Source organism: Mixophyes fleayi, chromosome 2 (assembly GCF_038048845.1).
Source record: "Mixophyes fleayi isolate aMixFle1 chromosome 2, aMixFle1.hap1, whole genome shotgun sequence".
In the NCBI taxonomy this organism is placed as follows: Eukaryota; Metazoa; Chordata; class Amphibia; order Anura; family Limnodynastidae; genus Mixophyes; species Mixophyes fleayi.
Window position 1 is genome coordinate 338,220,067 of NC_134403.1, and position 13,085 is coordinate 338,233,151.

Here is a 13,085-nt window from a genome sequence, read left to right on the forward strand (position 1 = left end):
GAGTGCGCAGGAAAATCTGATGTTCGGGTACCTTAGTACACAGAAATGAGCACATCCGGATAGCGAATTACCCCCTTGGGGTAAGTCTGATAGTCTTATTTCTTCCTTCATCCTAGGCTCTCTTTTCCCCATACAATAGTTGTAATCCTTCTCTGAATATTTTGGTGTGCGTAGTCTTCAGCAATAATAATTTAGGTAACGCCGTATGATGCAGTATGCATTTACCACCATACTTATAAATCCATACTAAAAACAACTGTTTTGCTATGTGAAGTAGGAAAATAACAAATATTAATAAACTACACACATTAATTTTTGAGGTATAATACAAGTTTAAAATCACATAAAATCCTATTTTAAATCACACAGAATACACATCGCCCATGACTACACAATATAGATGATCCAACCGACATCTTTCTATACAACATTCATCTTAGACATAGACAGGTAGTCTCTGCTGTTACACAATGAGAAGACCATGATAGTTACCCACACGGCTTCCTTTTCTGACTGGGCACAAGCCAACCAGGCACTATACATCTCTTAACAAATCTGCCAAAATGTGTAGCAAATAAAAAAATTATTTAATTTTATTGCAGTAACGTGTCAGCCAGATAAATCTGAGATGTTGAATACTTTCGTGTCAAAAGTATTATAGGAGTGAAACCTTTATTGGCTAACCAAAATATTTTTTTCTATTTGCTAGCTTTCAGAGCACAGAGGCCCCTTCATCAGGCAAGTTTACAAATGAATGACTGAGAAAAGGGCACAACATTTAAGAGATGTTACATCAAGCAATGTGTACAGGGGGGGGATACATCATTAAGATAAGGTAAACTAATAAAACGGAGGTTTTTGTTGGGTATGGAAGAGTGAAGGCCCTAGGAGTTCAGAGAGCTGGGGGTAAATGTATTAATGTCCGGATTCTTCAACTCCGGCGTCTTCAGCGATTATATTTAAAGCGGCGCTGCATTGTTAAGGGAAATTTCCCTTTACAATGCAGTGCCGCTTTAAATTTAATCGCCGAAGACGCTGAACACGCCGGAGTTGAAGAATCCGGACATTAATACATTTACCCCCTGGAGTCACTCTGCTGTGAAGTGTGTCCATGTAGTGGGTCATAAATCCAGGTGTTAGGTTAAGTCCTTGAGTCAATGACTGGAATGTTCTTATCAGCTTGAGTTCCCAGATTTTTCTCTCCCTGACATTTTTTTTAAAAAAACTTTCAGTAATAAGACTTTTAAATCTGTCATACTGTGTAATGATCCCCGTGGAACATATGGCTCACTATAACAATCTCAATCCTGAATCTTTCCTTCCCAGAATCCTGTCCTTAGCAATCCTTTCCAAATGAGGTGTGGGGTACACTCATATATAGAGGAATAATAACTGTAGCCGGCAATACATGTTAATGGACACAGGCACTGTGCTAGTTCCTGGCTTTACGCAATTGATAAAAATTAATGGTTTGCCCAACAGGACATAACTGTAAATCCTGCTGTGTGGCCCTGCTCTTATATCCTCTTGCAGGAGTTAACCAGCCACTGACAACATCTGCTGGGTCCCTATGTCACTGCCAGGAGGAACCAGGTTGTCACAAAGGAGATTTAAAAATTAAATAGGAACATGTAAAAAAAAAAAAGAAAAAAGGACAATGTAAATAAATATTTAAGAGAACAAACCCCCCCCGCCATAAATTCTTGAAAGCATTATGGAAAAGACCGTGAAGGGGTTATGTTTCTCCAACCTGTATTTGAATAGGGTAAAAATCATCCAGCAGACACCAGAAGGATGGGCGGCATCAATATTATCCCGCACATTACTAAAGAACTTCATACAAGGTCTACAATATCCCACCTTGGCTGAACTCAGTGGGAATGATTCATTAAGGGAAGGAAAGCAGAAAAAACGAGTAACTTTGCACCTTGGCAAAACCATGTTGTATTGGGGGGGCAGGTAAATTTAAAACGTGGTGACAGATTTAAAGTTGGGGTAGGGCAACTTTCAATTTCAGTGTTAAAATAAAGTTATCAGGTATTTGTGTGCTACATGAAAAGCAGTCAGTATTTAACTTATGTCCAAAATAAACTAATTTGCACCCCTTGCATTGTAACAAGGTTTTTCCAAGAGAAAATGTACTCCTTTTTTTGCCTTACTTTCCTTAATGAATCAGGCCCAGTATAGTTAAATATTATTTGACTAGTAACATCCAGTAAAAATCAGACACAATACAGAGTGGGTAGAAATTACAGCAGCAACTACACCATGGTTATTAAGTGTGGAATGAGTGCTACCTTGTGCCACATCTCCAGATAGTTTAGCTGTAAATAACCTGGGATATTTTAGTTAATTGCTAAAAAACATTATGCACAATAGCACAGTGACTTAGCGATTAGCACTTCTGCCTCACAGCACTGGGGTCATGAGTTCAATTCCCGACCATGGCCATATCTATGTGGAGTTTGTATGTTCTCCCCGTGTTTGCGTTGGTTTCCTCCGGGTGCTCCTGTTTCCTCCCACACTCCAAAAATATACTGGTAGGTAAATTGGCTGCTATTAAATTGCCCTTAGTCTCTCTCGGTCTGTGTGTGTGTGTGTGTTAGGGTATTTAGATTGTAAGCTCCAATGGAGCAGGGACTGATGTGAATGATATACAGCACTGTGGAATTAGTGGCGCTATATAACTAGCTGATGATGATTTACTGCAGAAACCTCTACTCCATCTATATATTGCATACTTGCCAACTCTCCCGGAATGTCCGGGAGACTCCCGTATTTCGCGTGAGTCTCACGGACTCCCGAGAGAGTGTGGCAATCTCCCTGATCTGCCCATCGGTTCAAACGCCGCGATTCACCGGTTATCGCTGCATTTAGCCCACAAAATGACGCGATTTCCGGCGCCCCGCCCCCCTCACGCCCACCTCCCCCGGCTGGCTCCCGGAAAACATTTTGATAAAGTTGGTAAGTATGGTATATTGTTCACCACATAACTTAAATCTCAGCAATGTAACTAGTTCTTATTGAATGGAAAGACTGATTCGTTACAAATATTGGATCAGCCATGAAAAGTCAAGTACAGAGCCATGAACAGCCAGAAACAAGACAGTAAGACATGCAATCCCAGACACAGCCCTATCTATCTTGGTAAAAAGTTTACAACTTGTTAATTACTTAATAAAAGTGATAAAACAAAGTTCTACAATGTAAGTGCGCTTTTTTTTTTTATTTACACCATTAGTGTGACTCTGTGGGAAATAAAGATACCCTGTGCTTAAATTGCACCCAATTATATCATTGCAGAAATCCCTACTATAATTCTTATAGTACCATAATTGGACACTGTTAAAACAATAAGATGTGTGTCTCCAGCTGGCACGCTGTTGTGCTTAACTGCCTGTGGACTAAAAATGTGCAGATGTAATGACTCAGGAGTGGGGCTGTAAAATCTTTAACTCTTTGGTTGGTAAGACAAGTGCATATGTAATACATTCTGTCATGCAGGAAAAGAGTGGCAACTTTAAATGAGAGCATAATGTGCTGACTGCACAACACTGAGTAACTTTTATATTCTTCCAAGCCCAGAAGCAATTTATTGCAGCATTCTATACAAATAAATCAGGGTTCCGCAGCACTTTCCTTACACAGAATAGATGCATCAAAAAACCTGTAGCTCCCAGAAACCCTATCACATAGTGTTCATTTTATTTTTAGTACAGAACTCCTGTCTAAATGAAGCTTTACCTAAAGAAACCCCAGGTAGGAATACCTGCCCTGAGACCATGTTATTCATCTTGCTTTTGACCCCTGACCAGCTGCTGGTGCCAACATTTTTGGAGTCCCATAACGGTTGAAGAGTGGGATCATTGGTTAAAATTGAGATGTCAAAGGAGTGTGTTCATCTGACTGAACAGGTGCCACAGCAATCTAATCAAATGCCGATTTACATTCCACAAACCCTATTGACAGATATTTGATACTTCTCTAACAAATCCACTCTTTCAGCGCCTGGTGGCTTTAAAAAAAAAAAAAAAAAAAAAAAAAAAAGGTGACACCTACAGTGGTTTCAGTGACAACCATAAGCTAAGGGACTTCTACCCATGTGGGTGCTGAATTTCCCCCTTTAAATATTTTTTATCTACTAACCTATCAATATAACCCCCCCCCCCCACCAAAAAGAAACCAATACCCCATTCAAAAACATAACTATTCTAAATTTTAACACATAGAAACAAGAAAGTGTCAAAATAAACTCATGACTGATTTGTGACCATTTGTCTGTTTTCTTCAGACAAACTCCATAAACCTCTGTGTCCATATGATCAATCACAAACACATTACAGCTGCACTTACGTTAGCAGGTTTCAGTTTGTTGATGATGGTGGTTTTACCACTGTTATCTAAACCAAGACACAGGACATGAACTTCTTTTTTCTTCAAGCCCAGCCAGCCTGCCAGCCGGTCAAACAAGCCCATGGTCCTCACTCCGTACCTGACATACAAAATTTATATGTAATCACTGTTACATAAGAGCATAACAATGTGTCTACTCCACCAGCAACCTTATTAATGGGGAAGGAAAATGTCATGACAGCTGCAGACGGCATAAGAGAAGAGTAAGCTTCTTACTATAAAGGCCTATAGTTTGTAATCAGGATTGGCAAGTAGGTGTGTGCAGCAGCAGGCTCTTAAATAATACATACAGTACTGTATAGCAATCTTGTAGTATATTTAAAACACTTAAATATATGAGTCATGTAAAAAAAGAAAGTACATCCTTTTTCAAATCCGTGTTATGCCCTGAAATGTAAAATTATCTAATCCTCGACAATTTTTTTTATCTATAAATGTAATCTTGTGTGACAAATAACCCATAAGTTGTTTTTTTTGTTTATTAATCAAAAAATAAAATAAAATACAATTTTGGCTCACCCCTCCTTCAGATGTCTTAGGACATTCATTTATGTACAGCTCTCTCAAGGTCTCATCAGCAATTCAATAGGGTTAAGGTCTGGACTTTGACTTTACATTCCCAAAAATGTGATTCTTTTATTTTTCAGCCACTTAATTATAGATCTGCTGGTGTGCTTAGCATCACTGTCTATTTGCATGATCCAATTTTAGCCAAGCTTCATGTTATTCAAGCAAAATATAAGCCAACATTAAGAAACCATGGGGCAAATGTATCAAGCTGAGAGTTTTCCGGCGGGTTTAAAAAACCAATCAAATTCTAGTTATCATTTATTTAGTACATTCTACAAAATGACAGCTAGAATCTGATTGGTTGCTATAGGCAACATCTCCACTTTTCAAACTTGCCGGAAAACTCTCAGCTTGATACATTTACCCCCATGTGTGAAACAGTAAATACACCAGTACCGCTTCCAAATCAATAAAGTAATCTGAGCCAGATGTTACCACTTCTATATAAAATAAAATTTTTGGCAGTTTGTTTTGGAGGATAAAGGTTTGTGTTAACAATACATTTATTTAATGTCAGTGCATGTTTGGAGGAAATAGGTCTATCTATTAATTCTGAATGCTATTAATTTAATGTTGGGGATAACTGATGGGAAATAGGTCTATTTATTAAATGGGAATGCTATTAATGTTGGACTGGTTCAAGTAAGGAGACCCACTTATTAAACGTAGGTGCAACTGAGTTAATGTCGGGTCGGTTGGGTGGAGGAAGAACTAAATGCTAAACGTTCCATATTTCATGTACTTATCCCTTTTTTCCCCCAAACAGGGCCCCAACATTCCAGGATGCAGACAAGCAACTGAGCTTAAGAAACCAGCGATTAGTGAAATCTGCAACAACAGCTAGGAGAGCAGCAGTCTGCCAACTGTCCCGCCCGATTAATGAGCAGCAGTGGCCGCGCGCCGCCAGAGTAGCGAGCAACAGTGGCCGCGCGCCTCCAGAGTAGCGAGCAGCAGAGGATGCCCGCCGCCAGAATAGCGAGCAGCAGAGGATGGAGGAATAGAGGAGCATACAGTCAGAGGAGAGAGAACCAGAGATGCATATAGAGAATGATGGAATAGAGGTACATACAGTCAGCGGATAGAGAACCAGAGATGCATACAGAGAATGATGGAATAGAGGTACATACAGTCAGCGGATAGAGAACCAGAGATGCATACAGAGAATGATGGAATAGAGGTACATACAGTCAGAGGATAGAGAGCCAGAGATGCATACAGAGAATGATGGAATAGAGGAGCATACAGTCAGAGGATAGAGAACCAGAGAACCATACAGAGAATGGAGGAATAGAGGAGCATACAGTCAGAGGATAGAGAACCAGAGATGCATACAGAGAATGATGGAATAGAGGTACATACAGTCAGAGGATAGAGAACCAGAGATGCATACAGAGAATGATGGAATAGAGGTACATACAGTCAGAGGATAGAGGACCTGAGATGCATACAGAGAATGATGGAATAGAGGTACATACAGTCAGAGGATAGAGAACCAGAGATGCATACAGAGAATAGAGGAATAGAGGTACATACAGTCAGAGGATAGAGAACCAGAGATGCCTACAGAGAATGATGGAATAGAGGTACATACAGTCAGAGGATAGAGAACCAGAGAACCATACAGAGAATGGAGGAATAGAGGAGCATACAGTCAGAGGATAGAGAACCAGAGAACCATACAGAGAATGGAGGAATAGAGGAGCATACAGTCAGAGGATAGAGAACCAGAGAACCATACAGAGAATGATGGAATAGAGGTACATACAGTCAGAGGATAGAGAACCAGAGATGCATACAGAGAATGGAGGAATAGAGGTACATACAGTCAGAGGATAGAGAACCAGAGATGCATACAGAGAATGATGGAATAGAGGTACATACAGTCAGAGGATAGAGAACCAGAGATGCATACAGAGAATGATGGAATAGAGGTACATACAGTCAGAGGATAGAGAACCAGAGAACCATACAGAGAATGATGGAATAGAGGAGCATACAGTCAGAGGATAGAGAACCAGACAACCATACAGAGAATGGAGGAATAGAGGAGCATACAGTCAGAGGATAGAGAACCAGAGAACCATACAGAGAATGATGGAATAGAGGAGCATACAGTCAGAGGATAGAGAACCAGAGAACCATACAGAGAATGGAGGAATAGAGGTACATACAGTCAGAGGATAGAGAACCAGAGAACCATACAGAGAATGATGGAATAGAGGAGCATACAGTCAGAGGATAGAGAACCAGAGAACCATACAGAGAATGGAGGAATAGAGGAGCATACAGTCAGAGGATAGAGAACCAGAGAACCATACAGAGAATGGAGGAATAGAGGAGCATACAGTCAGAGGATAGAGAACCAGAGAACCATACAGAGAATGATGGAATAGAGGTACATACAGTCAGAGGATAGAGAACCAGAGATGCATACAGAGAATGATGGAATAGAGGTACATACAGTCAGAGGATAGAGAACCAGAGAACCATACAGAGAATGGAGGAATAGAGGAGCATACAGTCAGAGGATAGAGAACCAGAGATGCATACAGAGAATGATGGAATAGAGGTACATACAGTCAGAGGATAGAGAACCAGAGAACCATACAGAGAATGGAGGAATAGAGGAGCATACAGTCAGAGGATAGAGAACCAGAGAACCATACAGAGAATGGAGGAATAGAGGTACATACAGTCAGAGGATAGAGAACCAGAGATGCATACAGAGAATGGAGGAATAGAGGAGCATACAGTCAGAGGATAGAGAACCAGAGATGCATACAGAGAATGGAGGAATAGAGGAGCATACAGTCAGAGGATAGAGAACCAGAGATGCATACAGAGAATTATGGAATAGAGGAGCATACAGTCAGAGGATAGAGAACCAGAGATGCATACAGAGAATGGAGGAATAGAGGTACATACAGTCAGAGGACAGAGTCTATAGTGTAAAGGTACAGCATCAGCTGATGGTGAGAAGCTGCTGTTGATATGTGCAATGTGAGCCTACGGCACAATACACGTACAGCGCGTTGTATATACACCAATGCCTAGGACATGTCACATACCTTGCAGCAGCCCAGGCACCGGTCTATGTGACAGACGTACGGACACCGCTGTGTGCACCGGAAGCCGCGGACTCTATGGTAACCCAGCAAACACTTTCCTGCGGCTCATAGCCACGCCCACCTTCTCCTCACAGCCAATCCCTAGTCTGATAAGAATGTCCCAGTGTAGGATGCTTCGGCCGCTCGAGGTAACGAGCGAAGAGCTGCGATTGGCTGCCAGGGATGTGTCCGTGGTACAGGGTTCTCCTGTGTCCCGCTGGTGCTGAGGGATGAAGTCACCTAGTGACCTAGGGGCTGGGCTATGTCTATGTTTATTAATCCCTAGGGCATGTGGGCAACCCCTGCCTCCTGCTGGGACTTATAGTTCCACAACAGCGTGAGAGACATTATTTCCTTAACCCTTCTCTATAGAATGATGACCAGATGTGAGAAATGCTGCTGGAGCTTGTGGCAGATATGGTGAATGACGGATGTGGGTCTCTTAAGCAAGAAACTTTATTATAGCCCACCATATCTTAGCAGTAATTACCATTACGTTTCACCGTGATACAGGTTGTTGTACTGCAGCTATTTACCATAAGGGGGGAGGGGGCATCTATTTTTCTCATGTTAGTTATCATTTCTTATCACATTAATAATAAATTATATACAATGTCTATTTATCAACATTGTTCAGCCACACAGCCGCTCCAATAGGAGCCAATTCCGGCGAATAGTTTGCAGTAAAGTGATCGCAATTGCAGGCTCCTGGGGCCAGGAAGAATTTTCGATGAGGAGAGCATGAAGTCTACCGGGAGGGATCCGAAGATCCCTCTCCTGTGATATCTTCAGATGGCAATAGCTGTTAGGGTCAAGCTCCGAATTTGAAGCTTGATAAATAGTGCATATTCGCAGTCCCTAAAAACACCTATGGGGACTGGATTTGTGAACGATGAAGCTGGGATCGTAGCAGATATTGGACATATAGGCTATAGGAGTGGCCTCTGCTGTATTTTTACACAAGCCAAGTTCAATATTAAGTTCAATAGATCTCTAATATTATATTTATATGGTATGTAGACAGGCGCGGGCTGGCAGGTTTCGGCCCGGGGGGGGGGCGCATAGGCGGCCGCATCATGTGACACGCGATGCGGCCGCGTAATGTTGAGAGATTATTTCATCCGCGGGGGGATGGGGGGGAGGCGGCCGGCCCGAACAGCCATTAGACTGAGCGGCCCGGGTGCCCGCTGCCCCCCGGTCCAGCCCGCCCCTGTATGTAGATGACAGTTTATGTCCATCTTATATCTTTCTTTATTAAGAACACTGCTGTGATATGGCACAAATGAAACAGCACAATAAGGATCCTTTTATATCCAAGTGGGAGAATTAGGCTATATCCATGAATGGATTCCAATTCCGATCACCTGGTGAACTCTCAGATATTAAGCACAAGTATGACAGCCAAAGTTAGTGAAATAATACTGTGTGTTAGTTTATTCAAACTGCGGAGCTCTATATGCTGCCGATTAGCTTACCAGAAATCTGGATAGGACGGTCAGATGTAACAGTACAACTCAGTGTGCACTGAAATGGTGATAGCCGCCGTAGATTGAAAAGAACATTCAGCAGTCAAGTATAACAGTAGAGATTTGTGTGCACTGAAATTGTATTTGCTGCCGCAAGTTGTAGAAAGCACTGGGCAGTGATTTTGGCTATCACCATTTCTGGTAAAATGGGGGAGTTAGAACTAGTAGCAATGAACGAGCTGTATGATATTATAGGTAATACGGAGACATGGTGGGATGATACACATGACAGGGCAGTCAACTTGGAAGGCTATTCTCTCTTCAGGAGGGATAGGGTAAATAAAAGGGGAGGAGGAGTATGTCTTTATATTAAGCCTGAATTAAAACCAAGTATTCAGGAAGTTATATACGAGAATATTGGTGATAATATAGAGGCATTGTGGGTGGAAATATCCAGTGGAGGAAAAAGTTCAGAGAAGTTGCTGATAGGGATTTGCTATAAACTGCCAGATATTAGTATGATTGAGGAAACACAACTTTTACAGCAAATTGAAAAGGCTACAGAACTAGGTCAAGTTTTAATTATTGGGGATTTTAATTATCCGGACATTGATTGGAGTACTGAGACCTGCGGTACAGCTAGGGGAAATAGGTTTCTGAGTATGCTATTAGTCCCAATTAGTAGAAGAACCAACTAGGAACCGCACTATACCGAACCTAGTAATAACAAACAATGTAGACGTAATATCACATATTCAAGTAAGGGAACACTTCATCATCATCAACAACATTTATTTATATAGCACCAGCAAATTCCGTAGCGCTTTACAATTGGTTAAATTTATTACATTAATAAAGCAATACTGGGTAATACATACAGACAAAGAGGTAAGAGAGCCCTGCTCGCAAGCTTAAAATTTATGTTACATTGGGAGTTTGAACACAAGGGCATGTGCTAAATCATATTGCACATTGGACCAACACTTGGGAAACAGTGATCATAATATAATAAATGATTATAATAAATGGTCTCATTTGAAATTGCTTCCCCAAAGCAACGGTATAAGGGATCAACTAGGACTTCAAACTTTAGAGAGGCACAATTTAATATGCTAAAGGAGTCTATAAAGTGCATAGACTGGAATGAAATTTTTGAATGAAAAAATATGGAAGAAAAGTGGTCTGTCTTTAAAATGTTGTTGGAAACATACACGTATAAGATCATTCCTATGGGAAATAAATGTAAAAGAATTAAGTCTAAACCAATGTGGCTAAATAAAAAGGTAAGGGAAGAAATACAAAGAAAGAAGCGTGTATTTAAATTGATTAAGTCTGAAGGGTCCAACGAGTCCTTCCGTAAGTACAAGGAATGTAAAAAAACATGCAAAAAGGAAATTAGGTTGGCTAAATTAGAAAATGAAAAACAAGTTGCAAAAGAAAGTAAGACAAACTCCTAAAAAAAAAAAAATGTATATAAATGGCAAAAGGATTAAAAAAGTTAATATAGGACCCCTGAGAAGTGAGGTGGGTGCATTGATAAATGATACTAAGAAAAAAGCAGAGGTATTAAACACTTTCTTTTTTTCAGTATTTACTAGAGAGGAATACATGGTAAAAATAATACATAAAAACGGAAATGAAAACGTACCATTAATTAATACTTGGCTGACAAAGGAAGAAGTACAAAGGCAACTGAAGAATATTAAGAAAAATAAAGCTCAGGTCTGTTTGGCATACACCCAAGGGTTCTTATGGAGCTAAACTCAGAAATAGCTAGACCGCTATCCTTAATTTTCATAGATTCAATCTCATCTGGCTCAGTACCAAGGGATTGGCGAATAGCAGATGTGCCGTTGTTTAAAAAGGGGACGAGACCACAACCTGGGATTTATAGACCTGTAAGCCTGATATCAATAGTGGGGAAGCTGCTGGAAGGTATATGAAGGGATAATATTCAGGATTACTTGGTGCGCAATAAGATTATTAGTGAGAATCAGCATGGATTTGTGGGGGATAGGTCTTGTCAAACTAATCTAATTAGTTTCTACAAGGAAGTTAGTGGGAACTTAGACCAAGGTAGCACAGTAGGGTGTGGTCTACTTAGATTTTGCAAAGGCCGTTGATACAGTGCCACACAAGAGGTTGGTTTACAAAATAAGGAAACTGGGTCTAGGAAACAAAATTTATACTTGGATTGAAAACTGGTTAGAGAATAGGGAATAAAGTGTTGTGATAAATGGAACATTTTCTAATTGGTCAAAAGTTTCAAGTGGAGTACCTCAAGGTTTTTTTTTTGCAGATGACACTAAACTCTGTAAGGTAATAAAATCAGAGCAAGATGTAGCTTCTCTACAGAGGAACTTAAATAAACTGTAGGATTGGGAGCCAAATGGAATATGAGGTTTAACATAGATAAATGTAAGGTTATGCATTTAGGGATCAAAAACAAGCACGCAATCTATAAATTAAATGGGATTAATTTAGGGAAATTTATAATGGAAAAGGATTTAGGAGTGCTCATAGACAGTAGACTAAGAATAGAGCTGCAAGGGCATATAAAGTATTGGCATGCATAAAATGGGGCATAGATGCAAGGCAAGACAGTATAATTTTGCTACTGTATAAGTTGTTGGTAAGACCTCATCTTGAATATGGAGTACAGTAATGGGCACCACTATATAAAAAAGATATTTTGGAACTAGAAAGGGTTCAGAGAAGGGCGCCAAAATTGATAAAGGGTATGGAGTCCTTAAGTTATGAAGAAAGGTTTACCGGTTTAGGCATGTTTACTTTAGAAAAGAGGCACCTAAGAGGGGATTTGATTACTATGTAGAAATACAGAGAACTTTCATGGGATCTTTTTACCTTTACATAGGACATGCGTCACCCCCTAAGGTTAGAGGAGAGGAAGTTTCACAACCAGCAAAGGAAGGGGTTCTTTACAGTAAGGGCAGTCAAGATATGGAATTCACTGCCAGGGAAGGTTGTGATGGCAGATTCAATAGATATGTTTAAGAAAGGGTTAGGCAAATTTTTAGCGGAAAATTGTATCCAGGGATACGACTTAATTAAAATGAAGGATAGTAGTGGATATAGGGAAAAAATAGGACTGCAATATTGGGTCTAGAGGGATTTTTCCCGATTGAAACAGATTGACGGTTGCTTAATCTGGATCAATTTCAAATATAAGTGAGGGATCGCAGGAGATCCAAAATAGGTTGAACTTGATGAACTGGTGTCTTTTTTCAAGCACATCAACTATGTTACTATGTTAACATCTGGACAATGCCTATTGATTGTTTACTTCTGGTAGAAGTCCTGATATGCTAATTGGGCACCTACTGTATGTTCCAAAAAATTTTGGGATAAATATGTGTTTTGCAGATTGAGCCATTATTAAAGCATGACATATATATACATATAGTCTTGGGTATTGTGGATCCACACAATATTATTACATGAATATTTGTGGACTGTTACTACACTACTATAATATTGAGACATGTATATGTTTATATTTGCTATTATT

At 40.1% G+C, this 13,085-nt stretch overlaps 1 protein-coding gene across 2 annotated transcripts in view; it reads right to left on the bottom strand.

Moving 5' to 3' along the window:
- Positions 1–8,153, bottom strand: part of ARL6 (ARF like GTPase 6) — a 42,048-nt gene extending 33,895 nt beyond the window's left edge. Inside the window, exons 1-2 of one of the 2 annotated variants that reach the window (XM_075197031.1) lie at positions 8,052–8,153; positions 4,354–4,492 (exon numbers count right to left, since the gene is read on the bottom strand). In XM_075197031.1, the coding sequence (XP_075053132.1) occupies positions 4,354–4,476 (123 nt within the window). In that variant the 5' untranslated portion in view covers positions 4,477–4,492; positions 8,052–8,153. The remainder of the gene's footprint in view (positions 1–4,353; positions 4,493–8,051) is intronic. The other variant, XM_075197032.1, reaches the window with a different exon arrangement.
- Between the last annotated feature and the right edge of the window lie 4,932 nt (positions 8,154–13,085).